At 37.0% G+C, this 20,348-nt stretch overlaps 1 protein-coding gene across 1 annotated transcript in view; it reads right to left on the bottom strand.

Annotated features, from left to right (window-relative positions):
- DOP1A (DOP1 leucine zipper like protein A) overlaps positions 1–20,348 on the bottom strand; it is a 68,509-nt gene that overhangs the window by 9,771 nt on the left and 38,390 nt on the right. Inside the window, exons 16-32 of the mRNA XM_072855383.1 lie at positions 19,611–19,763; positions 15,581–15,681; positions 14,029–14,288; positions 11,319–13,326; positions 11,101–11,212; positions 9,957–10,136; positions 6,950–7,075; positions 6,472–6,606; positions 5,891–5,946; positions 5,280–5,384; positions 4,512–4,578; positions 4,051–4,195; positions 3,721–3,800; positions 3,061–3,170; positions 2,752–2,901; positions 1,368–1,429; positions 561–713 (exon numbers count right to left, since the gene is read on the bottom strand). Coding sequence (XP_072711484.1) covers positions 561–713; positions 1,368–1,429; positions 2,752–2,901; positions 3,061–3,170; positions 3,721–3,800; positions 4,051–4,195; positions 4,512–4,578; positions 5,280–5,384; positions 5,891–5,946; positions 6,472–6,606; positions 6,950–7,075; positions 9,957–10,136; positions 11,101–11,212; positions 11,319–13,326; positions 14,029–14,288; positions 15,581–15,681; positions 19,611–19,763 — 4,003 coding nt within the window. The remainder of the gene's footprint in view (positions 1–560; positions 714–1,367; positions 1,430–2,751; positions 2,902–3,060; positions 3,171–3,720; positions 3,801–4,050; positions 4,196–4,511; positions 4,579–5,279; positions 5,385–5,890; positions 5,947–6,471; positions 6,607–6,949; positions 7,076–9,956; positions 10,137–11,100; positions 11,213–11,318; positions 13,327–14,028; positions 14,289–15,580; positions 15,682–19,610; positions 19,764–20,348) is intronic.

The raw sequence follows: 20,348 nt of genomic DNA, 5'->3' as shown, positions 1-20,348 counted from the left end.
ACAAAAGTGTCCACCTTGGCAGCACTAAAAGACAATACATCTAGAAGCTGCTGCTGTAACTATTTGCATCACCTTAGAACAAAACCAAGCAGCTCCCATTCCCAATCACTAATGTAAAATGTCACTGGAAGAGATATTCTTCAGTGGTAAATAGGACAGATAAACAGAATAGCAGAAAAAACAGCTAGAGAAGTCAAGAATTCAAAACTTCAAGGTCAGTCTTTCCATTTATCCCTAGTTGATAGGTGTTTATCCCTCGGATGTTCATGTTAAAACGCACGTTGCAGGTACCCAAGGACATTGATCAAGGTATAAAATGACAGATCAGTGAAATAATCTGGATAAGAGTCAATTGGTAATCACAGTCTGTGTAGTTTGTAATAATTTAAGACTGAAAACGTTCTAACCAAGATCTGCAGAAACTTTGCATCCAGCCACGGAAACAGTACTACACACCGATATTCCAGGGGACAAATTTACCTGCTGCTACCCTGTCATACAAATATTCCTCAGTTAACATCAGAGTCCAGAAGTCCACTAAATGATACATTTTTACTGACCTTGTATGTCTGGAAGGTATTTCTGGTATTGGTCTATCTCACTACTAAAAATTGCAAAAGCTAGTCTCTTCAGGAGCATAGCACGCTGTTCCAGCTCTACATCTCGATTAGCAAACAGATTGAGTGAACTGCTCTGAGCCACAGCCACTCGTGCTGAAAGAGAAAATGCATAGTGCAGAGACGAACTTCAAAATTTCCCTTCTGTTTCACTTAAGGCACAAATAACTCTTACTTTCATTGCATTAACATAGTTTGAAAGCAGATCTTAAGAAGATGCATGTTCTGCAATTTGTATTTTTAACCACAGTGATTTAAAATACATGTTGAAAGGAAACTTGTAAGTATACACAATAGCGCCCAGGTCTGGGGGCTTTTGAAAGGGAGTTTAGCCTTTTTTTTTCTTTTTTTTTTTTTTTTTTTAAAAACACAGTTTGCAGGTATAGGTGCTTAGAAGTTTGGTATATGCAGAATCAATTTTTCCTTAAGCAGAGTTAGTATCAGATCTTAAAACAAAACAGAACAAAAAACCCAAACCCAAACCAACAAAACCCACCCCCACCGGCTCTGCTTAATCAACTTTGCCATATAGGCAAAATTCACTGTGTGCCAGGATGGTCTCAAATTCTCTCAGTTCAAGTTATCTTATTTACAGATCTCCAGAAACAAGTAGTTGAAGAAAACATGAAGAATGTTGAATAAATAAAACAGATTGGAATAAATGTTGAACAAATGTTTTCAAGATATTTGTTTTCCCTTTTTTAATGTTTCCCTTGGAGAAAAGTCACTACTACATCAATAAATACTTACTCATCAAATCTCTGAACGTGGTTTTGTCATGTGTCATCAAGTTATCCATAATAGCTCTCCAACTAAAAAGAGGAAGATTGTACACAAATCAGAAAAGCAAGAAAAAAGCAGGAATTTACAGGAATATTTACATAGGAATATTAAATATTTACATAGGAATATTTACAGAGCTCTTTCTGCTCTTTTAATTCAGGCTAAGGCTTCCAATCCAAGCTCTCTGCTACATAGGTACCACTTGGTGCGATTTGATCTGAAACTACAACTATATTTCTAAAACACCCTTCTCAAAGAAAGTAAGGGATGCCATCCAGAGGGACCTTGACAGGCTAGAGAGGTGGGCCCATGTGAATCTCATGAAGTTCAACAGGGCCAAGTGCGAGGTCCTGCACCTGGGTCAGAGCAATCCCAAACATGGATACAGGCTGGGTGGCGAGTGGATTGAGAGCAGCCCTGCAAAGGACTTGGGGGTATTGGTGGATGAAAAACTGAATATGAGCTGGCAATGCACACTCACAGCCCAGAAAGCCAACCATATCCTGGGCTGCATCAAAAGAAGCGTGGCCAGCAGGTCGAGGGAGGCAATTCTCCCCCTCTGCTCTGCTCTGGTGAGACCCCACCTGGAGTACTGCATCCAGCTCAGCATAGGACTGACATGGACCTGCTGGAGTGGGTCCAGAGAACCATGAAGATGGTCAGGGGGCTGGAGCACCTCTCCTATGAGGACAGGCTGAGAGACTTGGGGTTGTTCAGCCTGGAGAAGAGAAGGCTCTGGGGGGACCTTATAGCAGCCTTCCAGTACTTAAAAGGGGGCCTACTGGAAAGATGGGGAGGGATTCTTTATCAGGGAGTGTAGTGATAGGACGAGGGGTAATGGTTTTAAACTGAAAGAGATAGATTTAGATTAGATATTAGGAAGAAATTCTTTACTGTGAGGGCAGTGAGGCACTGGAACAGGTTGCCCAGAGAAGTTGTGGATGCCCCATCCCTGGCAGTGTTCAAGGCCGGGTTGGATGGAGCTTTGAGCAACCTGATCTAGTGGAAAGTGTCCCTGACCATGGCAGTGGGGGTTGGAACTAGATGATCTTTAAGGTCCCTTCCAACCTAAACCATTCTATGATTCTATAAAATGTTAGCCACTTTTTCCTCATAGAAAAAAATAAAATAAAAATCTTGACATTGAAAAAAATAGACTTGTGCATAGAAATGTACCTTAGGTAAGCGAGTTTCACATTTCACATGGTAATCTAAAACACAGAACACCCTTCTTTATTTCTCTCAACAGAGATCTGTTGGGAAATTTTGGTTCACATTATACATACTCTTGTGTAATGGTATACATAAAATTTGTAACAGCCACCGATATAAGCAGGAAAAAAAGTCTTACTGGTTAACACATGAAGCATCCATCTGGAAGAAACTGGAATCCATAAAGAGGTCAAATGCTTCCTTTTTCCATGCTCTCCTTGTATACTGATACCCACTAAGACTGCTTAATAACTGGACACAGGCTCGATAGCTGGATGCATTGTGAGCGCTAAACAAAAAAATCAACATGAAACAATTCTGAATTGTTGCTTTACAGAAAGTTTGATAGACATCTAATCCTTATCATGTCTGTTTCAACTTAAGTGTCACCCACCAAATTTCAACTGGCTGTAGAGATCTACATCAATTCAATAAATTGTAAAGATACCTGTGATTACGGAGGTAGGGAACAACATAGTGCATAATATTTACAAGCAAAGGAATAACCCTCTCTTTTTCATCACTGTAGAAAACCATATCCAAGAGATGAGCCAAAACCTGTAAAAGGAGAGGAAGATATGTTATCATGCACTCTCAAATTGCTTTTTATCTACTATTCAGCATTTTTTTGTATAACATCCTTTACTGAACGTTCAAGTTTATGATAGAAGTGATCAAACTGCAGGTCCTATACAAAATCCAGAGTATAAAGATCCCAAAGGTAAAAACAAAGGTAAAAAACATAGAAGCATAAGCTCCTGGGCAAAGAACTCTACTGAATAAGCTACAAACAAACAAAAAAATTCAAAGATTGACTATGATTATCAGCAGTAAATAACACATATCACTAATAACACACAAAGTTTGCCACCAAAAAAGTTTCCTATACTACACATGTGAAAGGCCATGCTTTACGCCTCATCCATCTCACTGAATCTTTGCAACTGGGTTAGTAATAAAGTTTTCTATATTGCTACATGACAGGACCCAGAATCCATTCACATCAGTGTTCCCCATCAAATCTCTCCCCAAGCTTCTAGTCCAAAGCTTTTCACAATACAAAAGTTTATTATAAGACAGTATTTATTGCATCTGAGGAGACATTTACCTCAGAAAGTAAGGTCAATGCATGGACACTATAAACAGATGGAGTTATGTTTGAAGTTTCCATTGCTGGAGACAACATATCTAAATGAAGATAATAATAAAAAAATGTCCAAAGTTAGTTTTCTTATCCCATTATTTACCCTATAAGCATATTTTAATAGCACATATTTTGAAGGTGTACAGACTTTGCCACATACACTGCATCAGATACTAATGCCTGAACAATACTGAAGCATTATTAATGTATTCAAATATAGTAAAGCTGTCCTCTTTGTTCATTTTGGCCTGATAATTAATGTTTTGTTTAAAATAAAGATGAAAATGAAACTACCTTCAACATCTGATTCTAAGTTGTTTCCATCAACCATAATCTTGGGGGAAGGCTTAACCTCTAAGTTCCGTCTTAGCCAAGTAGTCTGTTCCAAGGAAGAACCAGCAATTGCCCCAATGGCATCCACTATCTTGTGCGTTACATCCTGGTAGAAAAAAACCCAAGCATTTTAAGAACTTTGTGCAGAGGGGCTGTATTTGTTGTCCTGAGGTGGTTTTGCAGAAAATCTATATAACTAATTAAGTATAGAACTACTTTCAAATCACTTCTGTTCTATATTATCAGTGATTAATAACTCCACTGAAAATGAGATCTTTTTCAATAGGTTACAAATAGTACTAAGAGAAGATACTAAAGAGTCATTTCAGACTACAGAACTGATATATCAGATAATTCTAGCACATTCAAACATTTATTGTTCAATATTTTCAAGAGAGACATACATACAACAAATTTCTTACCTGGAGATCTCTTTGATCTTTCTTATTCTCCAGGCTTGGGTTTTTCATTATGAACTCATTAAGAACACTGAAAAAATACAGAAGTAGATATGGATTTTCTTCTCACAATACATTATTCAGTAATTTTTAAGAGCTAGGACATATCTGAAGAAATTTATGTGCACGATACTTATTTACGAAACCTTCCGTCATTGCTACTTATCAATAATCTAGAAAAAATCCTTTCAAGTTTCGTAAGTTAATTTTGATCATACCATAACAATTTATCAAGAACATGTTTTACTAGACTATACACAAAAGTATCTTTAGAGACAGTTTACTAGGGAAGATAAATTCCAGAAATTCAAGAAAATGATCCTTGAAGCTTTATACAGAAAATAATATTCAACATTTTATTTCTAACACTCCACAAACAGCTTTCATGCTAGGAATTAATCCTTTCTAGTGGGTTGCAAACCTACACATACCTAAGAAATAGTCATTGTAGTTATTTTCTAAGAAAAATCAGAAACTTAAACCTACTGTTTAAAGAGCCTGAATCGCTCAATAATCAAAAGATTATGGCTTATATCATATTATAATACAAAATTTAAGATATGTAACCATTCCTCAGAGAGGAAACTAATTTGATAAAACCCACAGAACTCAGGCAATAGCTCTATCAGTCAAAAATAAGTGATACAGATTTGAAAACACTAACACTTCAGTACGATTTCACACATTTATATTTGAGCTTATTTGGAAATTGCAAATATCAAGAGCACTTACCCAAGTATGAGGAATTGTCCCGGAGCTGGAAGACCAACCTGGATGGAATCTTTTAACAGAAGCAGCAGTGCTGCCCAGCTATCTACTAAGCTGGTCACTGGAATCCTAAGAGAAAGAGCAGCAATGGCAATGAAAACAGCATCATCTCCCTCAGGCATTCCCCATTTTCTTTCTACATCACAATTCTCATGTCAGATATTGTGAATTAACATTCATACAGATTCTTTTGTTTTTCATTTAATATTAGGTGGCTACATCAACTCATTAAGAAAAGGAGGAAGGCAGAAGAACAGTGTACTCTAAAGGCATGCTTTTCAGTCCAAGGCTGGAGTGGTACCAATGAGTTACAGCACAATTAAGATCAGCTTTCCTTGGGAAGGGGGCAGATTTCCTGCAGGATTTTCAGGTGGGGCAAGAAAGGTGATGCAGAACCAGGGAACTCACAAAATAAGTCCCTTTTTTATGACACCTACAGTTCAAAACCATTCTTTCTTCATGATTTATATTACACAGGCTATTTCTCATCCTACGGATTATAAAAAGATGTAAAATATTCAAATTGTCCATCTGCTTCTTGATGACAGAAATAAAATTTGAAATTCTTGTCTTACCTTTGAGTATAAGCATAGAAAAACTGCAACATGCAGACTTCCAGCGAAAGATGTTTCTAGAAAAAGATACAAAACCTGTGTCATCGGGAAGAAGAAAGTGACTTTTTTTCCTCACTTGCCAGGGCAAAACCGACAATGCTATAATGTTACTGCAGTGTCTGAAGACATGGCTTAATTCATTAACAGGATATTACGAATGTCTATTTAGGCATCTCTCTATAAAGTTATTCTTCTCTTTTTTTAATTTCCTCTTTTCCCCACTGCCCTTTCCCACCTAAAAAAAAAAAAAATAAAATCAACCTGATGCTAGGGTATGCACCTGTTTCCCTAATGTAAGCAGCCTATCCCCACAAAATATGGTCTTGTACAGAAACAGTAAACAGGACTCTGGAGTTGTTCAGTAAATGGTAATGACTTAAGGAGGTATGACTTCCCTCCAAAAGTTCATCCATCTATCAGATTTGTGAAAATTTTCACACTGTACTGCTCAGCTCTGTGAATAAAGTATCCATACCATCAGTATTCTAACCTTCAGTAAGAGGACATTAAATAAATCAATAGCATCTCTACAGTTTTCATACCTTGTCCTTTGCTATGGCTGGAGGCTGCTTCAAAACTTCTTTCACTGTTTGTATAACAGTCTCTGTTCTCATAACACTGATAGAGCGAACTAGCTCGACCAGCAGAAGTTGTTCTTCACCTGCTGTAGGAATAACCTAAAAGAATCAAATGTGTGTCACAGATTATGATCACAGACAATGCCTATGCCAAAATTAAGGCAGCTGTCCTCATGGGATTGAAATGTTAGTGACTAATAGTTCATCTGGAGACTTGGAATCACTTATTCTTTTCCTGAAGAATTCAGGAAGATTATCTCATTCTAACATAAACTGGTAGCTCCCTGACAGTACCGTTGCTGATTAGAAATATAATATAAATATTCTCCATATTTCATAATATGTATTTTTTCACTGGAATGTCTGAATTTTCTCCTTACTGCTTCTAAATCACTTAAAGCTATTACCGCTATTTGAAGTGACCACTGTAGTATAGACATACCTTTGTCCTAGAAGTATTTTTATTTTGCCTCCTTTCATTCCATACAAACGCAATAGCAGCCATGAAGTGAACACCATGATTCATTGAAATTGGACCCAACAGTTCAAGAATCTGCTGCCTCAAATTCTGAAACGTGGAAGCAGAACACATACACCTTTAGATAAGCACCTCAGCATTATGTTCAAAACAGCTAGCTATAAAGCCGTACTGGGATGGTAACTATCGCTAACTTTCATCAAAATGGAAGGATGCACTCAGAGGGTTCGTAAAGCTCTATTCTACATCTGATACTTTTCAATCATTTTATTCATTACTAAGACAAGGGAAGATAAAATACACTTGTTGAATTTGCAAATGGTAATGAAATGGCAAGCAACTGATAGAAAGGTACAGAACTAAAAATGATCTGAGAAACTCGAAAAGCATCCTGAAAAAAAGGTAAGCTGCAAGAAAGGCTTGATCTTTGCATGCAAAGGTAGGGATAAACAACTTTAGCAATTCAGGATGAGAAACTATTTGGATAGCAGTGCTACTGAAAAAAAAAAAAAGTCTTAGGATTACAGTGGATCACAAACTCACCATGACAACTTTCCAAAGAAGGGGAAAAAGAGCATTTATAAATAGCAGCACTTCACGAAAGACATGAAATATTTCCCCTGAAAGAAGATACCACGTACCATGTCCAGTTTTGGACACCTGTGCTGGTTTTCGTTGGAGTAGAGTTAATTTTTTCCATGGTAGCTAGTATGGGGCTATCTTTTGGATTTGTGTTGGAAACAGTGCTGATAATATAGGGATGTTTTTGTTATTGCTGAGCAGTGTTTACACAGAGTCAAGGCCTTTTCTGCTCCTCATACTGCCCTGCCAGCGAGTAGGCTGGGGGTGCACAAGAAGCTGGGAGGGAACACAGCTGGGACAGCTGACCCCACCTGACCAAAGGGCTATTCCATACCATATCACGTCATGCTCAGAAACAAAACTAGGGGGATGGTTGGAGGGGGGGCCGCTGCTCAGGAACTGGCTGGGCATCGGTTAGTTGGTGGTGAGCAATTGTTTTCATTTGCATCACTTGTCTTTCTCGGGTTTTATTTATCTCTGTTACTTTCCTTTTCATTACAATTCTTGTTGTTATTATTATATGTCATTATTATTAGATTTTATTTCAATTAAACTGTCGTTATCTCAACCCACGAGTTTTCTCACTTTTACCCTTCTGATTCTCTTCCCCATCCCACTGGGGGGGGGGGCAGTGAGTGAGCTGCTGTGTGGTGCTTAGTTGCCGGCTGGGGTTAAACCACAACACCACCTTACTTCAAGAAATGTACCACAAGCTGACAGTACTCAAACTATAAAAAGAAAGATTAGTGATATGGAATGTGACCTATAAGAAAGGGCAGAAATGGGTTTATATAGTCAGGAGAAAAGCGTATAAGTGGAGATATAACAGTTATCAAATGTGTACAAGGTAATTAGGAAGAAGAAAGGAAAATGATGTTCATGTCTGCCACAAATAGTGGTGGACTTGCTTTGTAGCAAGTGAGATAAAGATTAAGAAGTAGGGGTGGTGGGAAAATCCTGAAAGAAAGAACATGCTACTCTGGGAGACTGAAATATTCACTGTTGAAACTCTTAATAATGTGGGTTTTAAGCATGTCAGAAGTTATTGAGGCATACTTGGGTCAGAAAATGTACTTCCTGAGCTGTCGTCTTGTCCTGTTTTCTATGACAGGAAGATTTCAGAGAAAAATGCACTTTCTACCTGTTTTCTGAAAGCCATTTTTACCTTGGTCAGAGATATTTCAGTAGGAATTGTCTAAGCTTGCAGGAAACTGCTATATACAATCCCAGAGCTTGACTATACACTTGCCAAGAGTGTGGTTGCCAAAGCAACCTAGTTGTACTGAAGCTTTAAAAGTTTGCTTATACTTTAGACACACAATTCTGTTCTGTAGTTCTGTGTGTTTTTAACCTCATCCACCAACTCCCAGGCAGCTACAAAAGCATTACCCGAAAGCGATGAGGTGAAAAAGTAGGATAACCTGTCCTGATACTACACCAAACAAGCTGAATTCAAACTGGACTTTTTCATATACAGGACATGTTGAATGCTCTTTTGAATACTACAGATTTAGGCAAATTAAAGAAGAGCTGGGATGTACAGAAGAGTTAATGTTTAATCAGAATATAAAAGCTTCTTTTTTCACAGAAGCAGCATAATATTATAGGCCATGAACAAGTATGGGCCCCCTTCCTTTCAGTGAGTAGGAAGCCCTATGGGCAGCACAAATATGACCATGGATGATGTCTGTGCAAAGACATGGAGTCTTAGATAAGTTATTTTTTATTCCTTTAATTTGAATCACAAAGGTTGAAATGGATGTAACACAGCATCATCACAAACAGTATCTGATAGTATTCAAATCAACTGAGGAAATCTTATTTTAAAACATTTCAAATTTAAATGACAGTTTCCTATTTAATAATGTGAAGTATAAGTTTGAACTGCTTCCAATAAGAGGGCTAGGCAGCATTCTCAGTATAGTCCTATTTGACCCCTTCTCAGGTTTTCTTCTTTACTATTACTAGCTCACTATCTGCTATGACATTTCCCCATGCACAAATAACATCACTCTATGGGAACCGAATGAATGAAGGAACTAGTTCATAAGTATCTGAGTACTAGATGTTTTAAGAGGAGAGTTCTCTTTTAAGATTTTACATCAATATTTTATATCTTTTGAGGCATAAAAGGGTAGCTTAAATTTTTTCAGGATAGATTTAATTTTCTTTGTAGAAAGCAAAGAGGTGAGATGTTGTCTTGAGTTGATACACTCAAGTTTAAAAGCGGATTCAATACCCATTTACAAAAGCCTTGTTTCTGAAGGTGGATGAGTAGATGAGGACAAAGGTATTAAAACTCAATTTACATTTAAGGGAAAGGAATTGGATTTAATTTGAAAAAGGTATTAATGAACAACTTAAACGATATTATCCCTGATATTCTGACCTTTGTTGACCCCAGATTAATAGTGGTAATGGATGCAGCAGCAGCAGTAGTTTTCTCTGAAGAATCTGCAAGGTGAAGGATGCTCCACAACAAAGTCACAGAAGACATGATCATGTGCAAGATAGATAGGATCCCATTGCGTGCTTCAATCAAGTGCTTCTGATCTACATTAACCAAAAGCTAGTGGATTTGAAGGGGAGAGGGGAGGAAGAACATTAAATATCCACATGAACAGCATAAGTAAAATAGTGTAAATTGAGACTTAACAGACATGGAAACTTTCAACCTTAACTCTTTTGCAAAATAGTTTTTCAATAATTTTATAGTATGTACAGGTTTTGAGTCTATTAAAAATAATGAATCTTTTGACTGAGTCGTACAACATAACATGTATTCTGAACATGTGAGGCCTCATGTCTACAGCAACCAATTTTGTAGCATCTGCCTATACCTTCACAAAACAATTATTTCAGAATTTTAAGTGTAACATACTCTAGGCAAAATTATTTACTTGCACAAACAAGAACCACTTTTCAGTTACTTTTAAATGAATGGAAGGCAAAGATGTATCAAAACAAACAAACAAAAAGGCAAAACCAAGATTGCAGAGAGAGCAGGACAAAAATTTTCTTGCAGAATCTGGGCCAAATTCTTAACAGAGACTATGCTCAGAATATCAGATCTAAAAATACTGCTTGACTAAAAAGACAAATTGTGACTATACAGAAGGAGCAGAAAGAGAATGTTTTGACATATTGCAAGATAAACACAGTCCAGCCAGGAAGTAACAGTATAGGCATCAGTTTGGGAAGTTCCATAAAGGAAGCCAGCTCTAAAAAGTAGCATTTTAGAGGTCTGAAAGTTAAGGAATTCCTACTTTAGGTATTTCAGGGGAACAAAAAAACAATCCCAAAAACCAAATCAACAAAAAAAAAATAATCAAAGACTATTCTCTTAAAAGTATAATTAGTAGAAAACTGTTTTTCTGTTTGAGATGTGTATATTATCAATAAAAACATATTTATAGCTAAGACAATATATTTGGTATTTTTCCTACTCAGATTTTCAATTCTGCTAGTATAATCACAGTCCTTAATTTGACATGTACTGCACAGGAACCTCTCAGACACCCAGATAAGTTTACCTGATGATACTGCGTAGATGGATCCAGGAGGCAGTAATGAATTATTGTTGTGATCCCTTCTAATAAAGTAAGAACCATATCTGGGGGAGTGACTGATGCCATCCAGAGAGGCCTAAAATAAGAGATTCATTTTTTTAAAAATGGGTTAATCTGGTTGTAAAGTAATTCAACGTAATCAAATCTGCTTAAAAAGATTATACACCTGCACATACACATACCTATTATCAGATAATCCTGTTTCATATTTGTACTGCTGAATTAAATTATCCAAGTTCCTGCAGAGCTGAAGAGTCACTGAAACAACCACCCTTTGAAGAACTTTTCCCATGTAAGGCAACGTAGAAGTAATAAGGCCAATCCACTGGGGATGCATTTTACAGGCACAGTGCTGATGTAAAGCTCTTATCACTGCGCAGAGAAACATGCCTTGGCAGGTTATTGGCTGGGAATGTAAATACTGAAGAGAAGTCATCGGCTGCTGGGGACCAATGTGCTCCAAGTCCGTTATGACAAAGTCAAAGCCCGTTTCATTTTCCTCAGGCACAGTCATTACTCTGTGTTCCAGCACAATCAGCCGTTGAAGTACTTTTAAAAGCTGCGACTGCAGAGTACTACCACTGTCAATTTCTTCCTCAGAAAAATTTATAAGGCTGTCTTCAGAGAAACCTTCTTCTATAGCCACTATGTTTCTTCCAGCCATCTTTTCACTGTGCCATTTCTGGGCACTGAAGATAGAAGATAGCAGACAATGCAGGATCACTTTCTGAACCTTGCACTTGGACAACATGTCTGAAATAAAACTAGGAAAGCCCTTTGCAGAGCTTTCTATCACTTTTGCCAACTCAGCAAAGAGAAGTGTCAGAATTTCTATACTCATCATTTGCATATTACGGTTTCCTATTAGATCTTGTGAGGTTACTTTAACATGAGTTGGATAGTGGCTCCGCATATAGTATAAACACAAGGAGATAAGAATTTCTATGTACATAGAGCTCCGAAAGTTATGGTTAGAATCAACTGGGATGTGACTATAGAAATCCTTGCCCATAACAGATATTCGATGCCTGGCTAGAAGATTCTGGAGCAATGAAAGCTGAGGAGTGTATGCATTGTTGACACTGGTAGTGGAAATAGCACTTACAAAAGCTGAAGGATTTGTTTTCAGAATTGCTTTAATTGCAGAAAAAGCATACAATGTCCTTGAAGAGTCATACAGCTGGAGATAAAGCAGCACATGTTGATACAACGGATGGATATTAAAGTTGGGAGATTTTCGCATTCCTGGGGACCCCACATCACTTTCTATTTCTGAAATTTCTCCTTCTCCACAACTGTACCAGTTTTCTAAATCAAGACCATCACTAAAGAAGACATTTGTTTGTTTAAGCTTTTCTGTTTGTGCTTTCTTCTTCTCTTCATCTTTCTTTTTGGCTATTTTCACCTTAGGTTTTGCACCTGGTTGCTTACCAGCCTCTTTAACAATTGTTTCTTTTTCTGACATTTTTTCTGGTAGCTTTCCTTTAAAGCTGAACTGAATACTACTGTGGCTTCGCTTTCTGGATTTTGATTCAGTAGAAGCAAGAGCGAGATCAGAGAGGGATTGCTGGCTTTCTGCAATACAGGGTGAAGAGTTATTTCTTGACATTTCATCTCTTAAGCTCTCAAGGCCAGTCTCAGTTGAAGCTGATAGCAATTGGGAGCTGTCATTACTAAGCAAACTACTCTGGCTACTTTGAATATTTTGATCTTCATTTTTTGTCACCTCTACAGAGTTATCCAAAGGACTGAATTTACATGAAGTATCCTCAGAGTGTAGACTATGTTTAACTGGTTCAGCCTCTTCTCCGAGACCGCTTACAACTTTGCATATAAGATCTGTAACCACTTGTTGCACGATTTCATCAGGTGAGTCTTCTCTCAGAGTCTGAGAGCTATCCTGAGCACTCAGGCTTTCTGTTTCCACTTCATAACTGATGTTGTCTCCGGTAGATGACTGAGAACAGCCAGAGTCAGAACTCTGGAGTATTTCAACTTGATGGTCAGGAAGGTCAAAATCAGACACAACCATTGGTATGGTCTCACTGCTGGTACTTAACAAGGAAAGCCTGTCACTTAGAGGGTTGACAGTCAGGCTGAAGTTCTCCATTTCATCCATAGCAAGTTGTTTTTCATTGCCTTCTTTAGGCATAATAAGTTGTGCTTGGCTTACAGGCACATGGGAAAATGCTTAAAGAAAAACAAAAAATTTTATACACATATTTTATTCTTCAGAATAAGAATTTAGAATTAAAATTCAGAATTTAAACTATTATTGAGACTTCAAATTATAAAGGCATGGCAAATGGTGTCTTTCCATTTCACAGCAGAAAAAAAAAAATAATGGTAATATGCAAACACCACACATCCACATAACCAAAGCAAGATTACTTTAGCAGTAGACCTTAGCAAAACAACATAATTGTTCCATGAAACCTTATGCAGTCTTATCTGCTTGTGTTTTCATAAAAGAGAATTACTAGTATGTTACTAAAATTACACAATACATGCCAACACCTTCAAACATTATCAGTATGTTTTGAGCCAGGCCCGCATCAGTGGTCCTAATTCATTAAAGCATTTCATTTCTTGGTTAAGCTTCAAGCCATACTCTTAAGTTCTACTGAAGTTCAGTAAGACATAAGAAAATGCTCTGCATTAAAATACTTGCATATCATCTTAATTTGAGAACAATAAAACTTCAACAATACTTGGGACACCCAAATTTCAATTAGAAAAAACATGCACAAATGCACATATAAGCAGTAGCTATTCTAGCACTTTGTTTTGCGAGTTACCCTCAAAAATTTCTACTACATTTTTAACGTTGCATGCAAATAACAAATAAAGAAATTAAATAAGGAACTTCCTACAGTCTTCTTGTGTACATACCATCAGCACAGCTAAACTTCTGCATAAAGTGCTTTTCATTTTCTTCTTCAGGGTGATAGGGAGATTTAGTCCAGTAACATTCAGCCTGTACTCGCTGAACAGAAACTCGCTGAGTTTTTGGATGGAGAAGCAGTAGGAGCAGAGGTTCAAGGACCCTTGCAATATCATGTCTTTGAAGCACTTGATTTAACCAGGCTTGTCCCACTGACCATGTAGAACCATCCAAGCTATTAAGGCTGTCCAGCATGATAAACAAAGATCTAGAATAGAAAAAAGAATTAACCCAGCACAAGTTCTACACTACTCACAGAATAATCCCATTTTAATCTGATATATGATAAATTTCAACATGTCAGTACATACTCCAGTGTCTTCTCCATATAAAACAGTATTTTCTTTGGAATCCAAACTTTGCAACCTGAAGTTTTATATTTCAGTCTAGCCTAATGAAGAAATGGCTAGGAAGAGCTAGTAATAAAGTCAGTTAAGATAGCTGCTCTAATAGTAGCAGTTGTATAGTCAGTTCAAGTATTTCTACAGCTACTAGCATAACAAGCTTTGGTTGACTTCTAAGTGCTAGTGCAGTACAAAAAAGATAAAACTTTAAAAGCCAATTCACACAGATGCATGGACAAGAGAAGATAACTTATTCAAAGATCTTTTCGTCAAGAATGGAGAGGAGAAAAATACTTGACAATTCACCACTTCCTACTGTCATTTTCTTCTTTTAATAGTTTTAGCCTTTAGAATCCTTTCCAGATTTAGGGAAAAACAATATATATATTGGACTCTGAATTTTACCAACTCTTTTACATCCTCCAGTGGTACACATTCATAAGCTCTTAGCTGTATGTACAGAATTTATCACCACTTCTGCAATGAGTGACAGTATCAAGCCAAAGAAATAACAACCTTTTTACTCTGCTTCCTACAGCTAAGTATACATTAGGAAATTTAAATAAGCACTTTTCCACAACATTTGTGCTAGCTGAGGACTAGTTCAGAGTCTGGATCATTCGTTTTTTTTTTTTTAAGAAGGCAGTCTGATACCAGAATGCAAAACAGAAATCCTCTGCTGCTTGCCATAAATAACATCTTACACAAAACACACGGATTAAACAAAAGAACTTTCACATCTTGGTGCTTACTTGCAATTTTGTTCTTAAGTTTTCTTAGCTTTACTCTTACTTTCCATTTTCATATCATTCACTTCTGGGTTGACTTCTCTCTCCTGCTTTTGTTTTTACCAAATCACAGCAAGAGCTCAGACGCTATGTTCAATATACACAAATATTTTAACCACAGTGATAGTCAATGAATCATGTGACCATTCCTGTCCTACTCTTTACAGCTACCAGAAAAATTTACAGCTTACCTAATCATCATTGTGAAAACAATTTTGTCTAACACAAATTCATTTCCTGTCCTCCCTCCTTGCTCTCACAGTTACACTGTAGTTCTCCAATTTCTAACACTCTATGATGCCAGTATAATATAGTTAAAGATTTTGAAGCAAAATTATTTCAACTGAACCACGCTTGCAATCACCAACCTGTCAAAGGTGCGGCCAAAGGAAGAAGACTTGTTAATATGAAGGTCACGGGTGAGATGCCATAGCACTGCAAACTTTGCATGAGCTTCCATTCTTACTTTCTGTGGACCAAATTATAAGTTAGATCTATCAGAATACAACAGCCTCTGATAAGAACTGGGGTGGGGGGGAGAGGAGGGGAGTATACAGCAGCTTAAAAGATATAATGAAATTATTAAGATTAACTTTTTTGACTATGCACTCAAATCCTATTTTCTAACATTACAAACAGTAATAGGCAACAATAGGTCTCTGGAACAATTTAGTAGCATGAAGAAATTCTCCCCCCGACTTGATCTTGGCTGCCTTAGTTTCAAAGTTTAGCTTGAAAAAGTTTTAAATACTTAATGTGATATCTTGAACAATACTTATTGTACTCTCACAAGTTGCACTGCTCTGTTTTCAGAGAATTTATCTATATCTATCTATCTCAAGGCACTAGAAGACATCATGAAGAGAGAGCAGGAAGAAACATGCAAGCTTTTAAATATGAAAACTCAAGCATATAGAGGCAGAGAAAGAAGAGAAATTTTTAGAGATGTCTGGAATGATGGGACTAAACACAGTATCCATGGAAATAAGGGAACAAAAATAAATTGACTAGAAAGAGACATAAGAATTTTCTAGCTAGATACAACGTAGATAGAGTTCATCACTAACATGCCAAATTTAGCTTTGGAACTTAGAGTTTTATTTGGACAAATAGGACATGCTTACTGCCCAAAGGACTTCTAATGACTAGTAAAAATATGCAGAATATTTAATGGTGAAAATGGTATTAAAATAACAATTTTTATGCCTTTATCTCTTTACTGTGGCTGATCAAGGCAAAGGGTTATTCCAGCAAGGCTGTAAACAATAGTAAATGCCCTGCTATGATACAAATACATGGGTACATGTATTAAAAACAGCTTTACCCAAGAGACAAGGAAGCTACTAAGTAGTTGTAGGAATGAACAAAAGCACAGCAGTCAGGATGGTTATACTGAATAAACCATCAAAATTACTTTCAAATACAATCAGGGCTTTAACTAAATTACTAGATGAGAAGCAGAGACAAGAGGACAAAAATTTTCACTTATTTATTCTTAAAATATATGCTTATAGGGAATGAACAGTAAGTATATTTACCTCTAATCCAAATGAGGCCAAACTAAAAACTGTTAATACCACTGTGACAATCTGGCATACTTCCAGACTTAATTTACAACATACAGCTTAAGAAGCTTTGCAACAGCTAATACAAGCAATATCTGCCACAATAATGAACATTTAAAATAAAAGCTATAAAACCCGAAAATTACAGAAAGGACACAAGACAGATCACATCAGATGTAAACGTAAAAAAAACCAAAAACAAAACCAAGAGAAACAGCAGCATTCTGGAAAGTAAAGCAAGCATCACATGTATTTAGAAAAAATATGCTTCTCACAGGAAAGAAAAACCACAACACTGTTGCAAAATATATACAGTTACACAAAACAATTCACTAACATCTGCTGAATAAAGACTGAAAATACCAGTTCTCAAACACATACAGATGACTCCATGTAAGCCCTTGCAATCCATGCTGGGAAGGTGTAAGAAGTTACTGTTTTCACAGTAAGGTTGGCAGAAATGAGCGAGTGCCACATCCACAGTCACAGCAGTTCACAGACCAGCCTAATAAGTGAAACTATAAATCATCGGCAGTTTTATCAGTATACCAAGCTGTGAACCGCAGTGATTGACAGACTGGCTCACGGTCACTTTGGTTGACCTGGCTAGTCTCTGGTAGAAAGGCAGAAAGGTAACTGCTTCTGAAGTCACACCAACCATGAGTTGCCAGAGAGTGTAAGCAAGTAATTCCCTATTGTTCGTTCTGTTGGGGCTGTGAAAACAGTTCATATGGCTAAAATTTAAAGCACTGCAAAGGCCTTAACTCAAATGTCAAATTGACAGCCTCTATTCTGAAACAAATTTCTAGGGGAGGAAAAAAAAAAATAGAGTACCTGTCATGACAAGTAGAATTCCTACTAACAACAGTAAAAGCTAAGCATCTGCTTTATATATTGTGAAGCAGAGCATAACTTTTGTAAGAGATAGTCTCCTACACAAGTCTGTTGCTGAATGCTCAAAAGCCCCCTTTGTCTAGCATGAAACTACAGAGGCTTATCACAGACCTAAAAGAAACACCATTTGTCCACAATCTGAATATCTGCCAGCTTCAAAAGATTTTGAAAATACTGTTTTACTTGCATTAGCTAAACTGATAGCAAACCAGAAATAATCAATAATATAGCCAAGATCACTTCTAAAAAACAGCCAGCAGTGAGATAAGAGACCTTTGAGCAGCAATAAAGAATGGGAGAAATCCATCGAGCTGGGTCATGAGCAAACATTATAACCTGTGGTAGCAGAACAGGAGACAGGACAAGTGACAAAGTAATAACAAGAAAACAAAAAGTGTTATCAGAGGCAAACAAGGAACTCTCTGATCACTCGAGAGGTTCTGCTCAAATTATAGTCCATGGCTTTTGACATGAGACAGAGATGGAAAATAAAGACCTTCAAGAAAAGAGTAGCCTCAGTGGCATACTGCAAAGAAATGCACAGACAAGTCATAACCCAGTTGCCATGTCAGTCAGAGCAGAGTAGGCAAGCACATTTCCCACAACGACACAGATGCTCAGAAAACTGGCAATGACTGTTAGAGCACTTTATTAGTTGCCCTCTAGAACTGGCAAACATGGCAGAAACAGTCAGAATTCAAATCTTTTAAGGAGAAATAACTAGAGAAGAGAGGGGCTGCATGAGATTGGAAAAGAACTGTACAGAAGCCTCTTCATCAAAAGTATCTAGTTATTGCGATTCCTCCACTTCCCAACAGGGGAAAAGAATTTCACAGAAACACTTTAGCTGGAAATAATTAACTGAGACAAGTGTCAGAGGATGGAGCTCAGAAATATATAGCACAGCTCTTGGGACCTGGAAATAAAATAAAATCTTATTAATTACAAGCCGCTCTTTTGTCTTATATTTACGTTAACTCTTACAAAAAAAGACAGAATCAGATAATATATAAAAATGGTCAGAAAGACAAAAAACAAACAAACAAAAAACCAACCCCAATTCACTGCTGCTTAAAAGAGAAAGGGAATTAAGGCTGAAGCAGCAAATTAATAATATCAAATGCAGCAGACTCATAAGGATGTGTCTCACAGAAAGGGAAAGGAATTGAAAACAGATCTCAAACTGTAAGAAGAAGGTTTGAGAAAAGCAGTAAGGACACCTCAGCTGAGAGAGAGAGAGAGAGAGAGAGAAGAGAGAAAGCAAAAGGATAGAAAGATGAAGGGGACCACACATGACTGTCTTAAGAAAGAAGTAATCCAACCCCACTATCAAGAAAAGCAACAGAGACATGGTGATGACAATAACCTGGCTGTTGCTCCTTCTCCAAGTTCTGTGGAGGAGAGGAAGCAGAAAGTCTAGATGCTATATTAGGACAAATTATTAGACAAGATGCAAGAATTAGATGAAATAGGAGGGAGCACACCAGAGGACTGAACTACTGTTGGTTAGGACGCAGCAAAAGAAAGTGTGCTTAAATTCGATGAGCTGTACAGGGAAAAAAAAAAAAAGAGTGGTTAGGACAACTGGAATGGAATCTAGAAAATCTGTATTCAATTACTACCATTACAAACACTTTTCATAGGTTTGTGAAACACCAAGATGTCATGAAAACAGGGCTCACCTACTACAGACATAAGGTTAAGGTTTTTTGTGAGTGGGAATATAGGAAAGAGGGTTGCAGTGTCAGAGGGTGGACAAATCTGATGTTCTGCATGCAAGTAAGAGTATTTTTAATGTTTGAAACAATCAACGTAAGGCAACATTTTTTCAATATTGAAGTTATTTATGCTCTCCTCTGAGGCACGAAGTCCTTTTTCAAAATATATTTCTATAGTTATATACTTAACTCTTCTTTTAGTAAATACATGAACAACTTGCCTTGTCTCTGTGGGTCAGCTGCTGACTAATAACATCTTCACAAATGCTAGAAGATGGAACGAGATTGTGCAGCTGGTAGAAGAGCTCCACACTCTTCTGATGATGCTGAGGAGTTCCATCACCCAACTGGTCCCAAAGAGTTAAAGCTATATGCTTTGTACATGAAAATAAAAGTTGCAAGAGACAAGTGAATGAGTATCATGCCTTGTTTTGCTCTAGACTATGTTGAGCAATATGCAATGACAGCAGACATTACATCTGATGACACTATATGACCAACAGGCAATCTGTAAAACTGTTCTTCTTCGTTTGTATGAACATAAGGAGCTGTTTGAAACACTGCAATAACTTACTACATAAAAAATTCCTGTTAGGAGTCAGAAGTCACAGGCATCTCCAGAAATAAATTTTCATTGAAATATAATTAACTACGTAATATACCCTGCTGACTATTATATTTTGTAAGTGATTTTTTACATAAATTACACAAATGCAGAGATTGTGGTTTACCAGAGTCCTACGTTATGCACATCTCAGTTTCATACCTCTGCTAATTAATTATGCTATTCAATCAGGTTTTATTTATATTTTAAAAATATTTATTCAAACAAGGATTGTCACTCAAGTAGTCAGTAAGACAATCACAGTGGGAAAACTTACTATGTATTTTCATTTAGAATCTAACAGAGCTTACAACTGTTATCAAAACACTCAAAGAGAAAATTTGGTTTACCACAC

Source organism: Ciconia boyciana, chromosome 3 (assembly GCF_034638445.1).
Source record: "Ciconia boyciana chromosome 3, ASM3463844v1, whole genome shotgun sequence".
Lineage (NCBI taxonomy): Eukaryota > Metazoa > Chordata > Aves > Ciconiiformes > Ciconiidae > Ciconia > Ciconia boyciana.
Note: the sequence above shows the minus strand (reverse complement) of the source record. Positions and strands in the feature narration are given on the sequence as shown.